Here is a 23,423-nt window from a genome sequence, read left to right as displayed (position 1 = left end):
TTTATGTCAGGCACAAATTGATTGGTGCAGGACATTGTTTCAGGTACACCAAATATTTTTATTTCAAGGCTTGTGTTATCTATGTGCCATATATTATTAAGTGGCTAAATTATAACAGTTTACTATCAGAATTAAGCTGAGGCAGTTGATGCCTACCATGACACCATGACTGCTCACAGTAACCTCTTCCGTGAACACATTAGTATGGTTTCCATCAATTATACAATCTTCCTACACATGAAGTTATATTGCCACGAGTCCCTCTTATAGTTGCTCAAGCAGTTCACATGAAAATTGTAACCAGCAGATGGTGCACATAGTACATCTAGAAGGTGTGTGTTTTGTGTGTAACCAGTGCCATTCCCCCCTCCCCTGTCATCTATAGTGGGGGGAAGAAAAACTGATTTGGAAGAACTGGAAGAAAAGCTTCCACCCATATGTATGCAGGGCTCGAAATGGTCTGTGGCCAAGTAGCCAAATAAAACCAATGTCCTGTTGGGCGACTTAATGTTAAAATAATGGCGTTGGTCGCAACCTTCTTTAGAGTTCTAACATATGAGCCACTATTATTATTTGTATTCCACATTAAAATCTTGCTTGTGGTTCTCTTACCATAATTTGCCAACATCCATTATTATTTTAGACCACCATATTTTTTAGCAAGTTTCGAGTTCTGAATATTAGACTCAGGCTTTTTAGACAAGAGTTGGTAAATTGGTTATACAGGTTCTTGCCATATTAGACTCAAAATTTAGCATTATGTGAAAACTATCATATGGGGGGATGCTCTTGAACTGAACTCTGTATTCTTGTACCAGTAATTAAGTAAACTATTTATTATTCAACATTTGTATATTGTATTGCCTCAAAATTGATCTTTGAAAGTCATTAGGTACTTAAAAGTATTATTTGCCATTGGGTATGGCGGAATACCCAAAATGTTTTGCAGATTTTGTTTTTTTAACCTTTAGACTATTGGATAAATTTTTGACAAAAACCACGTTGAATGGGTACAAGTTTATAAATTTTACTCACATATTCACTTAAATAATTTATAAATACAGTGAAACCCCTCAAAACCGGACCCTCAGTAAACCGGAATTCCCTCAAAACCGGACGTTTTACATGGTCCCATGATTTGCGTATCTTTTAACACTAAACTGCACCAGACGAAATTATCCAGTCCCATTATGTTACTTTAATTCAAATTTTACCTCAGGAAACCGGATGGTCACACCGATGTCAATCACTACTGCATTACTTATACTTTGAATACCCACTCGGCCAGTAATGTGGTTGCGTACACAGAGCTAATTACATGTGCATATGCTCCAGTGTCACTGGTATACAGCTGCCCAGGGCTTCTAGATTATGGTAGTCCCACTCCCATGGCTAGTGATATTCAGTGTTGGGCTAGTAAATAATTACTATAACTAGCCCAATGGCTAGTGGAAACAAAACCTTGTCAAATGCTGCATTTACATATTTCGTAAATGTGAATATCCTGCCCCCTCTTTCCAACCCAATCTATGGATTTGTAAGCTCAATCTCCCTCTTTAGGTGACGTATCTGATTATTATTATTAGTAAAATTGTATTTATTTAAATTAGGGCTAGTGAATTTTTAATCATGGCTAGTACATTTTAAAAATAACTGATCCTGTGGCTAATGGTTTTTTTATAAAATTCTAGAAGCCCTGAGTTGCCAAATACCAATTAAGGGATCACTTAACAGCGCTGATGTTTAAATAATTGGGGAAAACACGTACTCTAAACTCGATTGTTACAAAGTTAAATTAACTTACGAATTTGCTTGAGCTCCTTTACATAGCCTACCTGTACGTCTCACGATTACCGCAATGAACGGCAAAGCAACTTTGAATTTAATTAATTTTTCCGATTGTTTGAAGCTTTTTTTGTTTGTTGTTTTGCTTTTTATCTTTCCAAAGTTTATTTAACAAAATAAAGAGTAACCAAAACTAAGATTGTTTGGCTTGGTTTGGTTGAAAATTTGTCAACATTGTTTCATTTTGGTATTTACTTTGGACATGTAACATCCAGCAAAACGCCACCACATCGAATTAGTTACTAGTTTTATTAGTTACTATATCAGCAGAGAACACCAACCAACAAATGGTTTACCTCAATACTGAAACCTGTGTAAATCGGATGCCCCTCAAACCAGACTCTTTTTTTTTTTGGTCCCATGGCTGTCCAGTTTTGAGGGGTTTCACTGTACATAAAATAAAGTTCATATCTGAATCGGTAAGTATTATTTTCGTGGATTTTTATGATATTTTAAATCTGTTAATGTTGACTAAAATTAGGCAAAAAATCTAAAAAGTCACATTTACTTACCGGAATTTGTGGCCAGCTGTCTGTTATTTCCGATAACAATGGTTTTCTAACCAGAATATTAAAAAACAAAAACAACTATGATTCATATCCCAATATTTGGTGATTTTTGTTGTTGGTAAAACAATCAAATTTATTATCAAATTAGCTATCACAATCAGCTGTCGATCCCTGAAAATGACCATGACGTGCCGCCATTGTTGTCAAGCCAAAATACTTGATGAAAACTACTTTTTCAACTCAAAATTACAAGCTATTTTCAAAACAAAAACAAAAACCTAAAGATACAGGAAGCCGAGTTGTCTTCTGTTTCCTGTTATACAAGTCTTTCCAGTGAGTCGTGTGCAAAACGGCGGGAAATATGCACTGTATACAGTGTACAGTATGTCGACTGGCGTGACGTCGGGCGAGATATTTCGTCTGCAGTAGTCAGACGGTTAAGTTCACCTTTTGACAAAATTAATGACTCATTACTGTATGATTTTCTTAACCCTAACCCAAACCCAAACCCTAAACTTAGATTCCTTAGCGCCATACCCAAACATTTCTTTTTGGCAGAAACACTGTTAGGGTTGGGAGGAGGAATCCTTGATTTTGATCATCAATATGGCAGGTGATGGCTAGCTAGATTAGGCCAGAGATTAAATGAATATGACTAAACAAAGTGTATCTGCCACCAATATGATTTGAACCACAGTTCTTGACCTGAGAGTCACAACTACTGAATTACACCGCAGAGTTAGCACGTTTTAATTATTATTATTATTATTTTAGTTTTTAGTTATTTGAAAAATCCAATGGCAGGCTTTCTACCAGAAAGTACTTTAAGGGGAAGTAATAGAAACAAAACAGAGCATATGTGCCCCTACTAAAGTTATAGGTTTGAAAAGTTTCGAAATTTGAATTAAATTAAATTTCACTTACTTTAAACAGCATAACTTCTCGTACTATCATCTATATTTAATAAATATGTCCATTAATTTCCTAGGTTTTAGTGTATGTAATTTACCTTCCGTACCCTCTGCCACAAACACTGAATGCTTCGTTTTCGTGGAGGATTGACTAGATTTTCTATTTATGAAAAGCCGTTCTAGGTTAATTTTGGTTGTATCATTTCAATAGCTTTTTTTTCTCTCTCTTTTTTTTCACAGCAGAAGAATTAAAAATTAAAATGCAGACAGCTGAAAGCATTGTGAATGAAGCTTCAGCTGTAAATCATGTTTCTGGGACTCAAAACGGTTTTGCAAACATGCAGAATCATGTAGGTTCAGCAGGAGACCACAAGCCCAATAGTGATTCGAACCATGTTGCATCTCCGCACAAACACAAAGACCAAAGTTCCTCATCCAGTTCTAAACCCAAGGACAGCAGCAGCACTAGCAGCTTGAAACGCAAGGACCACCATTCCTCTTCCTCTAGCTCGAAGCACCGCGATGACCACAAGACCAGTTCGAGTAGCTCCAGCAAACACAAGGAGGGCCACAGCTCATCCAGCAGCAAGTCGAAGGACGGTTCCAGTTCATCAAGTAAACCAAAGGATGGAAGTTCCAGTTCGCCGAGCAAGTCATCCAGTTCACCAAGCAAATTGTCCAGCTCTGAGAAGCACAAAGACAGCCCTCATTCCAAAGACAAGCACCACAGTTCATCAGAGAAGAAACATTCGAGCTTGGAGCACAAATTGCATAGCAGTAAATCGTCGTCATCTTCAGACAAACATAAGGATGGGAGTAGCAAGACTTCATCGTCTGACAAACCAAAAGAAGGAATTGCCAAATCATCTTCATCTTCGGACAAGCACAAGGAAGGAGGTAGCAAATCATCATCATCATCTGGGGACAAACATCGAGATGGAAGTAACAGCAAGTCTTCGTCATCTTCAGACAAACACCGAGATTCGAGCAGCAAACACTCGTCTGAAAAACATAAGGACGGAAGTAGTAAGTCGTCTTCGTCGTCTGACAAACATAAGGATGGTAGTAGTAAATCATCTTCATCAGAGAGACATAAGGATGGAAGTAGTAAATCTTCATCCTCGGATAAACATAAAGATTCCAGTAGTAAACATTCGTCTGAAAAACATAAAGATAAATCATTATTATCATCATCATCATCATCAGACAAACATAAGGACGGAAGTAGTAAGTCTTCGTCCTCTAGTGATAAACACAAGGATGGAAGTAGCAAAACATCTTCATCCGACAAGCATAGAGATGGAAGTAGTAAGTCCTCGTCATCGGATAAACACAAAGACGGACTCAGCAAGTCATCAGAGAAACACAAGGACGAGAGCAAGTCTTTAGACAAGCACAAAGAACACTCCAAAGATTCAAGCTCCTCAGACAAACACAAAGAGAAAACAAAAGTCGAGAGTAGCTCCAAGTCCCATGACAAACACGGCTCACACAAAGAAACTGTTAAGACTGAGTCAAGCAAGCCTGTGGTGGAGAATGATGAGGGGAGTGTAAACGAGATGAGTAAGATGGACACTGATGATGACATGCAGCCGTATGTTAAGGTTGAGAAGATTGAGGAGGAGGAGACAGCTAGAGCCAGAGTTAAGAAGGAACCGTCCAGTGATGAGGATGAAGTTCCTTTGGTAAGTAACTAGGGATAATATTATTATTATTGTATACCATTGTATACGCTAGAGCCGGTGTTAAGAAGGAACCGTCCAGTGATGAGGATGAAGTTCCTTTGGTAAGTAACTAGGGATAATATTATCGTATACCATTGTATACGCTAGAGCCGGTGTTAAGAAGGAACCGTCCAGTGATGAGGATGAAGTTCCTTTGGTAAGTAACTACGGATAATATTATTATTATTATCATCATCTATTGAAAAGATTGTGCCATTGTTAAAATGTTTTGACTAATACAGCCGTTTTAACCGCTAAAGATATATTGAACACAAAAAGAAACAGAAATCAAGGTTACGGCTAGTTTTTAATTTGAATAGACTACTACAAACTTTAAAATAACCAGAACCACGTTGAATATCAGGGATAGAAGCTAACGCTCGCCCCCTTGCCTCAGGCGAGTAGAAATCCCTGGAGGCAAATACAATTTAAATGACGCTAGTTCCCCGGGTGGGTAATACTGGGCAGTTGTGACCCAGATTCATGATGTGGACAGTCAAATTATTTTGCCTATGAAACCTGTTAAACATACAAACTGTAGATGTATTTCAGCAAAATAAATTGTCATGACAGGTTGACAAAAGTCAAGAGTATTGCATTTTCGTAATATTCCAATTATAGATGAGGCATGTTCAGAAGGGAAATAGTGTTTTCTTTGTGTGTTGGTGGTGTTGGTCTTTTGTGTTCGTTTCGTTGGTAATAAATACAGTCTTTAATTAAACGCATTGTAATAGATCATGTTGGCATCGATCGAGTTTAAGTAGTTGCTACCAAATGTCTGGAGTGGAGAGTTCCCAGTTTACCAATGGACATCTGAGTGTAATGGGACAGAATAAAATAATCAGTAACAGTAAAGATAATTCCTGAGTTTTATGACTTAAATTAATTTAATATTATAATTGCTAGGTTTTTTTTTTGTAAACACTCCACCCTTTGCTGCTGTCTTAGGGACAGGGGTAATTTAAAAAAACCCCAAAACATTTGCTGAATGATAACCAAGTTGGTGTAGCATGTTATACTTGAACTCGACCTGTGAAAACACTGTTCGTTTTTGTATGTTACGCTTAGTTTAGTTGCCGTGTATAGTTCCCATATATATATTTGGTCTTCTCAAACTGCTTCAATAATGAAGTTGGGGTGGGGGCTAGTGATTTTTCTTGGGGACTAATAACTTTCCTCAGCTACTAGTCCCCCGGGCCAGTGAAAATATTCCCTTATTTCTACCACTGAATATATTCTAAACAAGAAAATGTACATTTGATATACTAGTTTAGACATTAAAATGTTCTGTTAGTCAGAAATATGTTAAAATGGCAGAAAACTTAGTAGTCTCTTAAAGGTACAATTCCATGCCATATTATTGTTTGCTAATGCAAAACCAAAATATATATGCAGCTTTAATAAAATTTAATGTTTTTGGTTAGAGCGGATATTGTCTACTGTTTTGATGCAGCAAGTCTGTATTTTCAGTATATTAATTGTTAAAAGCTGTAAATGCTTAATTATTAAAGATATTATTATTGATTGTTACTGACATCACTGCCCTTGTTCTCCATTTGTGTTACAAATGTCAGGAACCTAAATGTCTTATATGAAGGCATTATTGATTGAAAACTCTGTAAAAGCTGTGTGCATTGTTATGTGTTACAGTCTGCACGGATAAAGAAGGAAGCGCCTCCACTTAAACGTCGGTATGAAGAATCATCCGATGATGAGCCTCTTTCCTCCAGGTAACAATTTCTTTATATCTAGTGGAAACTAGTTGTGATATAGGACGTAACCAGGGGTTCTAGAATATGATGGGCAGAGTCGGTGGGCCCATTGAGCTATTTCTTGTTCCAGCTAGTGCACCACAACTGGTATATCAAAGGCCATGGTATGTGATATCCTGTCTGTGAGATGGTGCATATAAAAGATCCCTTGCTACTAATGGAAAAATGTTGCAGGTTTACTCTCTAAGACTATGTCAAAATTACCAAATGATTAATAAATCATTGTGCTCTAGTGGTGTCATTAAACAAAACAAACTTTAACTTTAATGATGGCCAGTAATTTTTACACTTAAGCCACCAAATAATTACTTTGTGTTAACAGTTACATGCAACATACTACTAATAGTTGGCCAACAGTGATTTGTAACCCATCCTATTCCACACCTGCTGAAGAAATTTTATTGAAGTATGTAAACATTGTAAACACAAAATGTTCCTAGTTATTTTTTTGCCATTTTTGTTTTTTTCACACTGGTACCCAAAGAGTTGTTAATAGTAATACAGGTCAGGCACAATATGCTAAACAGTAACCAGTTTTTGAAGGTTCCATGTAGCCATTTATATTTGTGAAACTTAAAATGAGTATTTGTAAAAAAAATTGGGAATTCCATTTCAGTTACTGAATTCTGTGAGAAAACCCACGATCTCTAATTATCTTGTGTATTTCAGAATAGAGAAGGTTAAAAAGGTGAAGAAAGAAGTGAAACAAGAAGACGAAGATTTCAAGCCATCAAAGAAGAGAAAGATTGAAGAGGACGATGAACTTGAAGCAGAGGTATGTTCGATTGTTCTTACAGAGGTGGGATGTAGCCCAGTGGTAAATCACTCGCATGATGTGCAGACGGCCTAGGATCGATCCGCGTCAGTGTGTCCATCGGGCTATTTCTCGTTCCAGCCTGTGCACCACAACTGGTATATAAAAAGCTATCCTGTCTTTGGGATGGTGTATATTAAAGATCCCTTTCTACTAATTGAAAATATGTGGCAGATTACCTCTCTAAGACTATATTTCAAAATTTACCAACTGATTACAGCCTATGATTAATAAATTAATGTGCTCTAGTGGTGTCATTAAACAAAACAATCTTTAAATTTTCTTCTTGTTAGTTGGAATTAGTTATGTTGGAACATATGTGCTGTCCTGAAAGGTTTTTTTTAGTTGTAGCTCAATTAACCTTTAGATTACTGGATTAATCTTTGACAAAAACCACGTTGAGTGGGTACAAGTATATAAATTTTACTCACATATATTCACTTAAAAGTTTTATAAATACATAAAATAAAGTTCATATTTGAATCGGTAAGTATTATTTTCGTGTATTTTTCTAATTTTTATGATATTTTAGATTAGTTAATGTTGATTAAAATTAGGCGAAGAATTAGTGTTTACTTTTGTGGCCAGCTGTTCAGTATTTATGTCCATTATTCCCAATAACAATGGCTTTCTGATCAGAATAAAAAAATAAAAAAAGAACTCCGATTCATATTCTAATATTTGGTGATTTTTGTTTTTGGTAAAACGATCAAATTTATTAACAAATTAGCTGTCACAATCAGCTATCGATCCCTAAAAATGACAGCGACATGCCACCATTGTTGTCAAGCCAAACTACTTGCCAAAAACCAAGGTATTTTCCATTGAAAAACTAAAATCTAAAGACACAGGAAGTTGAGTTGTCTTCTATTTCCTGTTAATAAATGTTTTCCGATGAGTGTCGTGTGCAAAACGGTGGGAAATGTGAATTAGGGAATGCACTGTATACAGTACAGTATGTTGACTGGCGAGACGTCAGGCTAGATAACTCGCCTGCAGTAGTCAGAAGGTTAAAGACTTTTTTATCTTAGCAGAGATGCCTTTTTGCTAATTTCTTTAAAATATAGTCATCACTTAACATATGTCATTGATGATTGAATAATATCACAACAAAAGGGTTAAAGACTCGATAGATTTTACTGTTTACTGTAACAACCAGTGTTCCACCAAGAGCTGTGGTATGTGCTGTCCTGTCTGAGAAAAAGAGCATAGCAGCTTTTACATCCAATTGTAAAGATTAGGCATACTAGTATGTTATGTTAGTTATTGTATGTCTAAAGCCTAAAAGTTCACAAATGCGTGACTTTGATTTCTCTTCTAATGTATTTGTTTTGTCTGCTCCTGTAGGTACAAAAGAAGAAAAAGAAAAACAAGCTCAAGAACAAGTCTGTGAAGGTAGAAACCAAACAGACTATAAAAGCGAAGAAGAAAGCAGAAGAAGAACAACAAGTTTGGAAATGGTAAGACATTGTTTTCATTTTATCAGCTGCCTTTTAAGAATATTTGATCTGAAGAACAGGCACTTTTCTGCACTGGAGGTACTTTTTAATTTATTATTTATCTACTTGTATGTAATTGTTTCCTTGGGACTGAAATTGATTATATTCTGTACAGAAACTGTACTGTTAAAACATGTAGGTCATGGTACAGATCAAATTATAAAATTTGCAAATTAAAATCTGCCATGATATCTTTTAAAATGACTAAAGGCTACATTATAAGATAGCTATATTTACTGAATGCAGAGAGGTTTATATTTATAAGCATTGAAAATAGGTAGCTGAACTAATAGTAATTTGCTCTAAATAATGTAATATGGTTGCATGCATATTGTCTTACAAACCTTTAACGGAACCAATGTTTGGTTTAGGTGGGAAGAAGAGAAGCGTGATGATGGTGTTAAATGGACGTTCCTAGAACACAAAGGACCAGTCTTTGCGCCACTGTATGAACGATTGCCTAAAAATGTGAAATTTTATTATGATGGTAAGTATTGTAATGTTGTGGTCGTTTTCTAAAGCAGTTGGACCTCAGTTAAAACATTGATGCCTCTGACCTATGGCATTTTCTCTCTCTCTCCCCTCCTCCCTCCCACCCCCCCACCCCTTTTTTTTAACATAGAGTGGTCTAAACATCCCAGCATGTAAAAGGAGGGAAATGGCAGCGGTGAGGTTAAGTACCGTAAATCCTAGCAATGAGGCCTGCTTTGAATAGAAGCCAGCCACGATTAGAGGCCAGCCATACATTTCTTGATGAGAGCATAATGGAGCATTCGTGGCGGGCGTTTTCTTGGTCTATGTAACAGTATTTTAAGGTACAAATGTTTTCCAAAATGGCTGACCAAAACAAAACAAATTATTGTCTTTGTATTATTCTCAAATAGTCCATTGACAGTAGAAATTCATATGTTGTTTCAGGATTAGCTCTGGGTGAGCAAAACATTTTGCCAAATTATCTCAAAAAATACAAAACTTCGGTTTGCTTGCGGCGAGCATTCCATTTCTTAATGCTAACAACAAAACGTTTTGCGAACCCCACGTTAAGAAATGTAAGGCAGGTCTTGGAGCATCTCCAAAAAAAAAGAGAATAGTTCTCGGCCCATATTTTCAAAGCTATCTTAGCACTACAAAATCCTAAAACCATTTTAGGTTGTCACGTCACTACAGTACACGTCATAGCTTACAATGGTTTTACGATTTGGTAGCACAAAGAAAATATGGGGCTACCTTTTATAAAGGCCAGCCTCTCCTACTGTAACTTTGTCAGGTTAATGACCACGTTATACTCGTCATTTACGTTGCATAACAGCAAAAGCTTATTCATAAAAAGAAAAACGAATGCCACGTTTTTGAGTTTGAACAGTGTTACGGTGTCGTTAAACCAGATATTCTTGTCATTTCGTTTGGCAGGGAAGGAGATGCTGCTTAATGAAGCTGCTGAAGAAGTTGGAGGGTTTTATGCCAAAATGTTGGATCACGACTACGCCACACGAGATGTGTTTAACAACAATTTCTTCAAGGATTGGAGGAAGGTACGTTGTCTACCTCGGGGTAGATCACACTGGAATGGATTTTAGTTAGCAAACTGTAGCTAATTTGCAGAGAGGTAGAATATTTATTAAAACATAGTTAATTCAATGAATATTTTTTTATGTTGTGAATGTTGTAGCCACTGTATATAAATATTAGCAACTGGCTAATTTGGCAATGGACAGGGTGAGTCTTGCTACCTGTGTAGCAACCACGTTACCATGACAAATGGACAACAGAAGTAGATGCTTGTGTCAAACTAACACTATAAGTAGTACTAAACCAAATAACTTCCGTCTGGGTCAAAGTTCGAGGTGCATGAAACTTGATAGAGAAGTGAACACCACAAGTCCTGTGATTGGTTATAAATGTGAGTGTGTTGGTTGTAAAAAAAATTAGTTTCATCTGGGCTAAAAATGTATGCAATTTTGTTTCATCTGGTACCACTGTGTCAAGTATGGGGTACCTATAAAAAAAAAAAAAAAAAAAGTACTCATTTTGTGTGGAACTAGGATAGTCCTAGACGCTACCTGTTATCTCAGAAATGAGCCACTTGACCCCAATTTTTTCTGATTCACTTTAAGGGTGAGGGGTGGTAGTATTTATATCCGTGACATTTTATGTTGGTTGATACGTTGCAGGTAGGAGTTTTAACCACATATGTTACTATTGTCGTCTATGGGATTTTATTTGGTAGTATACACCCTATAGCACATATTCAGTGCATAATAAAAAATATGATTTTGTCATTTTATTTAATTAAACTATACTGGTTGATTAATTAACCGTCACTTGACCATGCAAATTCACAATGACCTTGACCTTGACAATAATCTCTGTAAATGGCTCTGAATGGAGTTTGAATCCAAGTTAGCACTGAGGAAAAGTTGGTTTTGGCCTATAATTCATACTGTAAAGATTTCAATAATTTCTTTTTACATGGTATTTGACTTGTCATATACATCTACTTTTAAATATGGTATTGTATATAGGCAACCTGAACTAAGATATTAATAGCAATTTATTTTTATATTAAAAATAACATGTGCCAATAGTGGGTTAATGTCTTTAGTTGCCATTAACATAGTTAATTTTTCATGTATGAAATTCTAAAAAATTTGTCAAGAACTTGATTTTTATTGTCATTTTGACATATTTATAGGGTGCTACGTTATATTTTAGACAAATTTGTTGTTTTATGCAAAATGTTAAGTAAATTTGAAGAAAAACTTTACCAAAGACATAATTAAATTTGTTGTCACTATTGAGCCTTCTGTTCTTATTTATACATAACAATAAGCTTGTTAAACATATCTTTAGATCTCCAGATCAAATATTTTTTTTTAATAATCACTTAGTTTGCTCTCGTGAAAAGCATTTTATTTTTATACTAGATTCAGAACCAATTTTTTCTGAAAATTTGTGAGATATTTAATTTTTTTTATTTAGTATAGTTATATATTGTGTTAGTTCAGTACATGAAGTTATTATCCTCACCATGTTGTAGATTGGCTCTAATTAACATCATTAACTTGTGTTGTAAAGGTGATGAGTAAAGAAGAGAGAGAAATTATCACAGACTTGAAGAAGTGCAACTTTAAAGAGATGCACACCTTCTACCTGAAACAATCGGAGGACAGAAAAAACAGAACCAAAGAACAGAAACAGGTATCTTTAATCATTTTGCATATTGTGAATTTTATAGTTGTACCTGTGAAAAAGAAAATTGTTTTAATACTTCAGAAATTTCAGCTTTTTCTCCATGTTAAAATTATGTATATAAATCAAACTAATTTAATCATCTTATCAGTTTTATTTTAAAATAAATTTTTTGCAATGGTGAATAAAAGTGAAAGACAGCAGTTTGGTAAATAAGATACACTCATGTCACCTTAGCCTGTGCGGCACAAAAGTCTGAGCATGTTAATTACATTACATTACGTCTTGAAACAAGTGTGTGGGTATGTTTGAAAAGAAACAAACAACGTTAATTTAATTCATAAAACAATTGTTAAAACAACACATCTTGATTGTGAATATAGGTATAAAACTGGTAGATAACAATTTGATTGAAAAAAACCCTCTGAACTAATGCACTAAAAGTATACTTTTGCCAGCCTCAATCAACATGTTTTTGTATCACCTGTCAACACATGTCTGTCATTGTTGTAATGATCAACCTTGTATGTTAACTTGCACAAGTTTACATAAAAGCTTCAATACATACCTTATTGTAATTTATGAATCCATATATAAAATCAATCTTTAAATTTATCTGTTAATGTTAAAAAAATAAAAAAATAATTGACCAATTTATAAGTCGACCTATGAAAAACAACTTATAAATATTGAAGTATTTCTTATTTTCAGCACATGAGAACAATAATGTATGACATTTGAACAAAAGAAAATTATTTTACAAATTTCGGTTTTCATGTTTTGTACATCACAGTATTCCAATCAAACTACATAGCATCAAAATGAAATATTCCCTGAGTAGATAGTGGAAGCTGTTTGACTGTTACCGTATGGCACTGTACAACATGGTTTTGTGCACAGACAACAACTTTATTTATTAACACTGACAACAGATCATTACGATAAAACTGAAAGTATCATCAGTTAATCACGTGTTTTTCCGCCATATTAATATATGTAAGGAGGATAACTGGAAAGTACACTGGTTTTTGTACCAAATATGTGTGTCCCTGTTGCTCTAGTGAACTGCAGAGACCAGTCTAAGCTATTTTAAGGGAAAGCTCAGTAATATTCATGAAGCTAATCATCAGCAAAAGATTGATGAAACAACGATTAATGCCAGTGATCAGATTTCAAAATAAACTCGGGCAACAGGCAGTTAGTATTGTTTATATTTTTGCTATTAGTGATGGCTGTTATTTTAACTAAGTGGACTGCTGTCTTGGCATGTGAGTGAGATCGCACGCCTTTTCATATACAACCGTGTCCGGTGTATCGGTGCGTCCGGTGATTCGGCGCACTTGGTATTTTGTGTAAGTATGCTTAGGAAGTTGTCATGTTGTTGGTGTTTTTAACGAATATAATATTTTTCAATAAGTAATCAAGTATCGACATATTTATTGTTAAGGGTGCACAATTAAAAAAAAAAATTAGAATTATCAATAATTATATCATAATTTCAAAATAAATCATTCACCTGTATTTGTGTATATAAAGGCGAAGTAGGTCAGCCTTATTGATATTAAGAATGTTAAAACCAGTCTAAAATCACCTTTCCTGCATTTTTAAAATTATAGTAAATGGTATAAAAAAAAATTCCGGTTATTTCTGTTTAACCTGAAAAGGACAAATGCAGACAAAAGGAAAGTTTTACACCTTAATTGACAGTCATTCCAGTTCACAATTGTCACATTGTTACAAAAAATAAAAGCTAAATAAGATCCATGTGTGCGCACAATCTACCCGAGGAAAAAAATCCATGTAGGCATCTTAGCCATGCATGATAATGAACGTGTATGCATCTGCAGTACTGTGCCACTCAAGAAAACGATTCCGAAACTGATCATGAGATGGGTCATGTGTGATCATTCATTTTCATAGTAATATTTTTAACCAGACGAAACAAAAAAGTACTAAAAGAATCCTGGGACAACAGTGTAGCATTTATGGGCTACAAAGTGAGGTTATGGGTGGTTTATAAATAGCGGGATCACTGATCCACATCTACTGTGCCGAATCACCGGACATGCAAATCGTTTTGGATACAAGGGGGTGCCTATATTTACGCACCATTTTGAAATGCTTATTTATTACAGACATAAAACAATTTATAGTGTATTTCAGATTATGCACTGCTTCATTGATGAGAGACATTTTATTAAGTATTTCACAGTGTTCACATAGAAAATGGTCCTTGAATGCTTAGGTGCACAGATACACCGGACAGCACTGTAACCAAAACTGGTCTAATGCCCCAAAAATAGGTAATAAAATTTTTTTTTTTATCAAATTAACATATTTGAGTATAAATACAGGGCATAATTCAACAATAAAACTTGTAAAATAATCCCCAAAACGGTGAATTTTTTTTACCCCCTTATAAGTCGACCTCCCAAGTTATAAAATAATTTTTTGGTGAAAAAAGTTTGACTTCTAGGCAAAGATATACATACAGTATGTGCCATCATTCAGGCCGGTAAATACAGGGGGGTGCCACTAAGAATGTGCTTATTACTTCACTTCAGTTTAAAAAAGCAAAAAGAAAAAGTAAAATAACTTTCAGTAGTAACACATTTATTGTTCCATTGTACTGTGGGGTGGTGAAACAAATATTTTTAAAATAAGATTTTAACTTTAAAATATAACACAAATGCTTAGGTGCGCAGACTTAGGTGCCACCAGTGCATTGCAGCAAATTGTGGGAAAGACTTCTATTCCATGGAATTCTTATCTTACATACATTTTTACATTCTGTGTTTTTATAAGTGCATTCTGATTAAAAACCAATGCTCAACAAAAAATAACCAATCTTAAAGAAAGTGGGTGCTGTAGCCCATTACAGTTGATTTCTATTTCCCGTCATTCCTAATATTGGCAGTAATTTCTTTTTTAATTACCGTATATCTTCGCCTATAAGTCGATTTTTTTTCACCCAAAAATTATTTTATAACTCGGGTCGACTTATAAGAGGGTAAAAAAAATTCACCCAAAAATATTACCGTTTTGGGGATTATTTTACAAGTTTTATTGTTGAAGTTTGCCCTGTATTTATACTCAAATATGTTAATTTGACATTTATTTTGTATAACCTTTTTTTTGGCATTAGAACGGTTTTGGTTATGCAAAAAGGCGTGCGATCTCTCACATGCCAAGACAACAGTCCACTTAGTTAAAATAACAGTCATCACTAATAGCAAAAATGTAAACAGTACTAACTACCTGTTGCCTGAGTTTATTTTAAAATCTGGTCACTGGCATTAATGGTTGTTCAAACAATGTTTTGTCGGTGATTAACTTCATGAATATTACTGAGCTTTCCCTTAAAACAGATTAGACTGATCTCTACAGTTCACTAGAGCAATAGGGACATACATCATTTGGTACAAAACCAGTGTACTTTCCAGAGTTGTCCTCCTTACATATATTAATATGGCGGCAAAACATGTGATTAATTGATACTTTCAGTTTTATCGTAGTGATCTGTTGTCAGTGTTTATAAATAAAGTTGTTGTCTGTGCACAAAACCATGCTGTACAGTGCTATACGGTGACAGTCAAACAGCTTTCACTATCTACTAAGGGAATGTTTCGTTTTGATGCTATGTAGTTTGATTGCGATGTACAAAACGTGAAAACTGAAGTTTGTAAAATAATTTTCTTTTGTTCAAATATTGTATATTATTGTTCTTATGTGCTGAAAATAAGAAATACTTCAATATTTATAAGTTGTTTTTCATGGGTCGACTTATAAACGGGTCAATAAAAAAATACTTTTTCAGGGCTTGAAATTAGGGACTCGACTTATAGCCGAGATCGACTTACAGGCGAAGATATACGGTACATTAATTAAAAAAAACACTTGATGGGTCAAATTGCATTTAAAAAAACCTACCACATTTAAAGAATGACTGGGATATTAACTTTAAGTATCATTTAAACACTAATGACATTTTCTTTTTTTGTTAGTATGTCAGGGAACTGAACTTTTATTCCAGTTTTCTTCGTAGTTTTTAACATTACTATTTTTTCCCTGCAGGAGTTGAAAAAGCAAAATGAAGAAGTGACAAAAGAGTATGGATTCTGTACAATAGATGGCCACACAGAAAAGATTGGCAACTTCCGCATAGAGCCCCCTGGCCTGTTTCGTGGCCGAGGCGATCACCCAAAACAGGGTCGATTGAAAAAACGTGTGGAAGCAGAGGAGGTCATCATCAACTGCAGCAAGTAAGTCAATTTGTTTTGTTTTGTAAATGTCTGCACAATTATATAAAAAAGCTATATGTTGTCAAGAGATTTATGGGTCCATTCCAGCCTTTACAGAAGTAATTTTTGGCAACATTGTCAGTTTACCGCAGCAAAGGAAAAGATAGCAGTTTTGCACATTATAAAAATTAATCTTTATAGATTTATAGTTTACTTACTTTTATGTTAAGAAATAAATAAAATATCAATGCATATCGCAGTAAAAACAAACTATTTGATATCTGTAAAATGTACTAAAAATAAAAATCTTATTTCATCCTTTGATTAGTAATGTAAAGCTGCTTAATTAAGATACAAATTTCAGAAAACTAATATGGTCTTTATTTTTAATCAGATAACTTATAGGTCCAATTTTTTTTTGTTTCCAAAGAAATCTTTGTGTTTTGTGATGTAACAGTATGCAAAGTGGTTTTGTGTGTAATTCTAATACATCCATTTCATTCTAAAACGGAAGAATGCCTCTTCAGAATTACGTGTATTAAGAATTTAAAAACAATACAAAATTAAAGGGTAGATGGCCGTGTTTGCAAAATGAAAATGCTTGTAATTTCTGTTTTCAGAAAATCTAAAATACCTGTTCCCCCTGAAGGACATAAGTGGAAAGAAGTTCGACATGACAATTCTGTACGTCTCTTTTATTTCCAATTTGTGCTCAAAGTAGATTTTATAATGGCTACTGCAAGATCTCGCTTAGAATTTGACCTTGGGTTGGCAAACATTTAATTTGTTAATATGTATAATTGAAATCGGATACTATGAGAATGATTTACTGACACCAACTGCAATGAATTTGGAGGTTTAAGACGCCATTGTACATATTTTAAATACAAGTTGTGTTCAAATAAATAGATCGATTGCAGTAATTGGGGGGGGGGGGGGGGGGGGGGGGGGGGGGGGGGGGGGGGTATTTATTTGTATTATTGTTCTAAGTGTAATTTTATTTATCTGAAGTGAAACCTGTCAGGTCATGTAAAAATTCTTAGATAAAACTGCTCTCATAATTAGGGAATACATCCAACTACTTTGAAATGTCATTAAAACATTCAGTGTATAAACTGAACACAAAAATGATTTTTTTTTTATGTTTGATACGTTGCAGGTGACTTGGCTTGCCAGTTGGACAGAGAACATACAGGGGGCAACTAAGTATGTTATGCTCAACGCTGCATCTAAACTCAAGGTAATCAGAGATTAAATAATCACATATACCTAATAGTTTATTTTGTTTTACGACACCACCAGAGCACAATGCTTTATTCATCATTGACCAGTGATAATTCTGACATATAGTCATCAGCAGCAATGGATTTTTTATATGCAATTTCCCATAAACACGATAGCATATACCACAGCCTTTGATATATCAGTTGTGGGACATTGTTTTGATCCTTTAAAAAAGTGGTTTACTATTTATTAATCAGCTATTTTAGTCTTCTGTTAATGTTTTTTAATTTGACATAAGGAAGAAGAAATAATTAGGGATAAGAATTTTCCTTTGATCCACCGAATTTGGCAGATTTTATTTTGGGTGAAATTGATTTTGTGAATCCGGTAAATCTGATGAAAAATAATGTAGATTAGGGAAAAATGGATTTGAATTGTAATCCTGGTCATTGGAGCAAGTTGTAAACATTGTTTATACATTTTTCTTACACCCGTTTGGTGAAAACACCATGCATTATTTATAATATCACGTACGCTGGGTTCGAAATTCACCAAAAAATATAGTGGGCCAAAAAATAATGCATGTTAGCAAATTATGGTAAGTGAACAACGAGTATGATTTTAATGTGGAATACAAATATTAATAGTGGCTCATGTGTTGTATCTCTAAACAAAATAATATTATTTGGGCGACTAATGCCATTATTTTTTAATATTTTAAGTCACCCAAATAGGACATTGGTCGCATTTGGTGACCTGGCCACGGGCCGTTTCGAGCCCTGTGTACGTGTGTTAACAATTTCAAGACGTACGACTGGCTGCTCCTAGGTGATCACCAGGTCACCAGTGCCATATATCCAATCAAAAACAACACGATGGAAATTGATTACACTGTGACATATAGGTAACCTGATGTGTCTGTGACGGGTAAGTCGGCTACAGGTGCAAAGGGTTGTAAATATATTTTAGTTGAAAACGATGTTAAAATTTGCGTCAAACCTGGTTTTTGAGGATATGTAAGAAATAGAATAATACATTTGTGTCCATTAAATACCTTTTATCTTACAATTCGTCATTTAAAAACGTATCAAACTCGCTTTCACTTGTTGGATACATTTTAAACAACTCGTGAGATAAATTGTATCTAACGGCCACTCGTGTATTATTCTCTGTCATTTCAGGGTTATTACCCTTTGCCATTGATGAGTATTCGAAGTAGTAATTGGTAATAAATTTGACAGTTATACCTGCTGAAATTCTGTCGCCTGGTTCTTGCACCCAACATGAAAATTCTAGGCTTCACTCTTAGGTATGTATTAATACAATTGGGAACCAGTCTTAAGAGTAAAGTCAGTAATGACAAAGAGATTTGAAGCTGGTATTATATGAAGATGTAATATTTTTCTTGGTAGGGAGAGTATTTTTATGTGAGAATTTTATGTTTGATGCTGCTTATTTGTAGGGAGAAAAGGATTGGCAGAAATATGAGATTGCCAGAAAACTGCACAAGTGTGTGGACAAAATCCGAGCCACATATCGTGAAGACTGGAAGTCAAAGGAGATGAGAGTGCGCCAGCGAGCGGTGGCTCTTTACTTCATCGATAAGGTACAGAAAACACCAAGAGACAAATAGTTTTGTTTAGCCACCACTCACAAAATAAAATTTCATTTAAACCAAATAAGTACAGAAAAAATATTGAAGCAGACCCTCCAGGCATAATATAATGATTACGGTACCTTCTATATTCTAGAACCGTGTTTAAAAAAAAAAAAGATATGTGTTTCCTTTTAAAAAAAAATTCATATCTGGTAGTAATATGTTCTGCTGTATTTTTGCTTATGCTTATCATGTACATTAGTGTGTTTCAAGGTTAAACCAAATTTCAAAGAATTTTTTTCCAAAAAAAAGGTTTCGAAAATTTCTTATATTTATTTCTTTTTGCCAGTTCTTATGTTTTAGTGGTGGGGGGGGGGGGGGGGGGGGGGGGGGGGGGGGGGGGGGGGGGGGGAGTTAGTGGTGGGGGGGTGGGGGGGGGGGGGGGGGGGGGGGGGGGGGGGGGAAATCTTGTTTTAGTAAACTTTAGTTTTTTTAAATTAATTTATTGGTGGTTTTATGATTTAAATTTTGGGATCCTCGATCGTTACAACTTTAGTTTGCATGAAAAAAATTTACATTTGCGGTCCAAATTTACACATGATGGGAATTGGAAACGTTTGTTTAAATTGTGTAAGTCATAACTCTATACAGTTGTCCATACCAATAACTCAATTTCCATTTGGTGTTATGTTTCAGCTTGCACTGAGAGCTGGTAATGAGAAGGAAGAAGGTGAGACAGCCGACACGGTTGGTTGCTGCTCTCTACGGGTGGAACACATCAAGCTGTATCCCGAGAAAGACGGCAAAGAGTGTGTGGTGGAGTTCGACTTTCTCGGAAAAGATTCCATCCGCTACACGAACAGTGTCCCAGTGGAGAAACGTGTCTTCAAGAACTTACAGCTGTTTGTGGAGAACAAGCAACCAGAGGACGACCTTTTTGACAGGCTCAATGTAAGTAACAACATTTGAGTTTTTCATACTTTTACTGAAAATAATTTAAGTTTTATTTTATAAACATTCACTGCTACTTATTATATATACTTGTACAACTTCATGATAATTGTGTATCAAGTGAAATGTATAATAGATTAGCTCATTAGATTGTCTCTTTTGTAGAGGTTTGATGGTCGGATTAAACCTTGCATAACTGTTTGTTAGAAACAAATATTAACAACCACTGAAGTATTTAAAACTTGCAATTAAGAAGAGAGGCCTATTTGACCTTTGCTTTGATTTGCTGATCTATTTATGCGTCTGCATAATAACTAGTATTAAAATCATGTTGCTGGTCATCACTAGATCGCAGAGCAGTGATTAGCATGAGGGCGGGATGTAGCCCAGTGGTAAAGTGCTTGCTTTATGCACGGTCCGTTTGGGATCGATCCCTGTTGGTGGGGCTATTTTTCGTTCCAGTCAGTGCACCACCACTGGTATATCAAAGGACGTGGTATGTGCTATCCTGTCTGAGGGATGGTGCATATAAAAGACCCCTTGCTACTAATGGAAAAATGTAGCGGTTTTCCTCTCTATGACTGTCAAAATGACCATATGTTTGACATCCAGTAGCTAATGATTAATAAATCAATGTGCTCTAGTGGTGTTGGTAAACAAAACAAACTTTGATTGGCATGATTTATTCCATCATTAAATGTTAAATACATATGTACCTCATGTGGCTTCCTGCTCAAAGACATCAATCTCCAAGACACTTAATTTTTCATGTTCTATTTTTAACAAATACATTCATCGGGACTTTTTAAGTTATTTGCTTTTTGACATGAAATATTGTACTTTCAGACGGCACTTATGAACAAACATCTACACGAGTTGATGGAAGGCCTCACCGCCAAAGTTTTCCGAACATACAATGCTTCACGCACTCTGCAAGAACAGCTTGATCTACTGACAAATGGTAAGTCATAGTGAATTTAATCTATATCGAGGGATGGGATCTCGGGCATTGGAATAATGGTACTTCATTCACCACAAAATCATATTGAACCGAAACTCGGGCAGCACCTAAATGCTGATCTTTTGTGTGTAATTAAATTATATACATACAAAGTATTGCATTTTGTTTGTTTTTCAGAGGAAGACGCAATCCCTGCAAAACTGCTATCATACAATCGTGCTAACAGAGCAGTTGCTATCCTATGTAACCATCAACGTTCCGCACCAAAAACATTTGCTCAGTCCATGGAAAACTTGATAAATAAGGTAATGTTTGAGAGGTGTCTTCATCTGCATTCACAGTTAAGTGTCACAACATTCAGAAGTTCACGTAATCAGTATTCATAAATATTAGCATGTACGGGGAACATTTAGCAAATTAATTTACGTTTACCTGCTATATTAATCAGTATTGAGAAATAATAGATTATATAGAGGATAATAAACAAATTATTAGTTATTATCAAACTTATGTCCCAAGTAAAATTAGGAGATAAACATACTCTGATTTCATTTCGAGGTAGGTTATCATGGATTTAACACCGCTAAATGTCATTTAAAACCAAATGTGTTGGCGTGAGGTTTTAAATGTAACATTTAGTGGTGTTAAATCCACAATAACCTACCTCGAAAATAAAATCAGAGTATGTTTATTTCCATTCTACCATGATTAAAATGTATTCAAAGTTAGAATTATTTTTAATACACGGAGGGAATAGGAGTGAACAGGCAGGATAATTCCACTTTGTTTATGTGGATAATGTTGAAATGTCAACACCTGTTTACACCTGTTGACAGTATAAAAACATAATAAATAAATACATACGACTGTAGATCTTGGAACAGATATTTAATCTTGTCTATTTTATTAACATATGTAAAGGAAAACCCATAAACAAGAATAAATAACAAGTTTCTTTGAAATTTAATAAATCACCCCCCACATCCCTCCCAAACAAAATGTAATAAATCACCCCCCACATCCCTCCCAAACAAAATTTAATCATCTGCTATAACTAGGCTTCAGTATTATACAGCTATTTTTCCATTTCTTCTTGTTAAAACTGCAGTTTGTGTACTTTCGTTATTTTCTTGTTTTGGCAACTTTACATACATTTCTTCTTCAGACCAGTCTGGATTTATATCAAAAACTTCCTGACGCGTACCGATGTCAAAGGTGCCCCTTTGTTTGGCTGACATGTTTGAAAATATCGCGTTGTATTCATAAGCGAGTAAAGCAGCCTACTTAAATATTAGGTGGTTCTCCATAATTAATCACCTAGGATTTAAAGTAATTGGCCAATATGAATTGAGTATTTTCCAAAGTCATGGTGAAATAATTTATAAGTTACGACACAATTGTCTACTTGTTGTCAAGTTTGAGCCTTGAATGCGATTCCTGATTATATAGGTGCTTAGCACTGTATCCAGTATAACCCAACATCCATAGTTCATGGTGTCGTTAAAAATGTCCAACATCTACAAGACTTATGTTTTGACTCCAAAGTCCATAACCAAGCCATTATTTAATTTAAGGTTGAAGACAAGAGAAAACAAGTTAAAGATGCAAAGAAAGACATAAAAGATGCAAAATCAGACTACAAGAATCATAACACTGAACGAAACCGAGCGTAAGTACAGATAGATTTAACTTTCTGTCTCTTGGGCTACATATGTCATATGAACATTACACAAATAACCACTTGTGGGGTACTGGTACCTTTAATTTTTGTTTCAATGGGTGTTTTTTTCATAACAAAATGTGTAAAAATATATTTAATAAAACAAAATAAAAAACTTAACTAAAAAACACCCAACAAAACATGGAATAGTTGCTGGCTTTTGTTTTGTACTATCATAGCCCAACAGTCATTATCGTTTTCCTCCCATACCTGAAGTACTGTATAACTATTTTACATGTGTGTTCCAGAATTGTGGAGAAAAAGAAGAACTCATTGAAGAGGTTGGAGGAACAGCTGACTAAGCTAGAGGTCCAGGCCACTGATAAGGTAAACCAACAAGCCCTCTACATTGCGACCAATTTTTTCATTTGGCAACTAAAACATTGCATATTATCTATATAAAAATACAAATAGGCGCCATTTGGTTCTTAGGTGGAATAGTTAACATAGAAGCCTGCCGACACAA

General features: G+C 35.0%; 1 protein-coding gene across 2 annotated transcripts in view; it reads left to right on the top strand.

The window, feature by feature from the left end:
- LOC121388615 (DNA topoisomerase 1-like) overlaps positions 1-23,423 on the top strand; it is a 36,713-nt gene that overhangs the window by 4,559 nt on the left and 8,731 nt on the right. For both annotated transcript variants that reach the window (XM_041520025.1, XM_041520024.1), the window contains exons 3-18: positions 3,506-4,950; positions 6,640-6,719; positions 7,431-7,536; positions 8,923-9,035; positions 9,446-9,561; positions 10,485-10,606; positions 12,150-12,272; positions 16,338-16,525; positions 17,125-17,188; positions 17,664-17,744; positions 19,191-19,334; positions 20,022-20,276; positions 21,123-21,237; positions 21,415-21,542; positions 22,812-22,906; positions 23,206-23,284. In XM_041520025.1, the coding sequence (XP_041375959.1) occupies positions 3,506-4,950; positions 6,640-6,719; positions 7,431-7,536; positions 8,923-9,035; positions 9,446-9,561; positions 10,485-10,606; positions 12,150-12,272; positions 16,338-16,525; positions 17,125-17,188; positions 17,664-17,744; positions 19,191-19,334; positions 20,022-20,276; positions 21,123-21,237; positions 21,415-21,542; positions 22,812-22,906; positions 23,206-23,284 (3,254 nt within the window). The remainder of the gene's footprint in view (positions 1-3,505; positions 4,951-6,639; positions 6,720-7,430; positions 7,537-8,922; positions 9,036-9,445; positions 9,562-10,484; positions 10,607-12,149; positions 12,273-16,337; positions 16,526-17,124; positions 17,189-17,663; positions 17,745-19,190; positions 19,335-20,021; positions 20,277-21,122; positions 21,238-21,414; positions 21,543-22,811; positions 22,907-23,205; positions 23,285-23,423) is intronic.

Source organism: Gigantopelta aegis, chromosome 14 (genome assembly GCF_016097555.1).
Source record: "Gigantopelta aegis isolate Gae_Host chromosome 14, Gae_host_genome, whole genome shotgun sequence".
Classification (NCBI taxonomy): Eukaryota; Metazoa; Mollusca; class Gastropoda; order Neomphalida; family Peltospiridae; genus Gigantopelta; species Gigantopelta aegis.
Note: the sequence above shows the minus strand (reverse complement) of the source record. Positions and strands in the feature narration are given on the sequence as shown.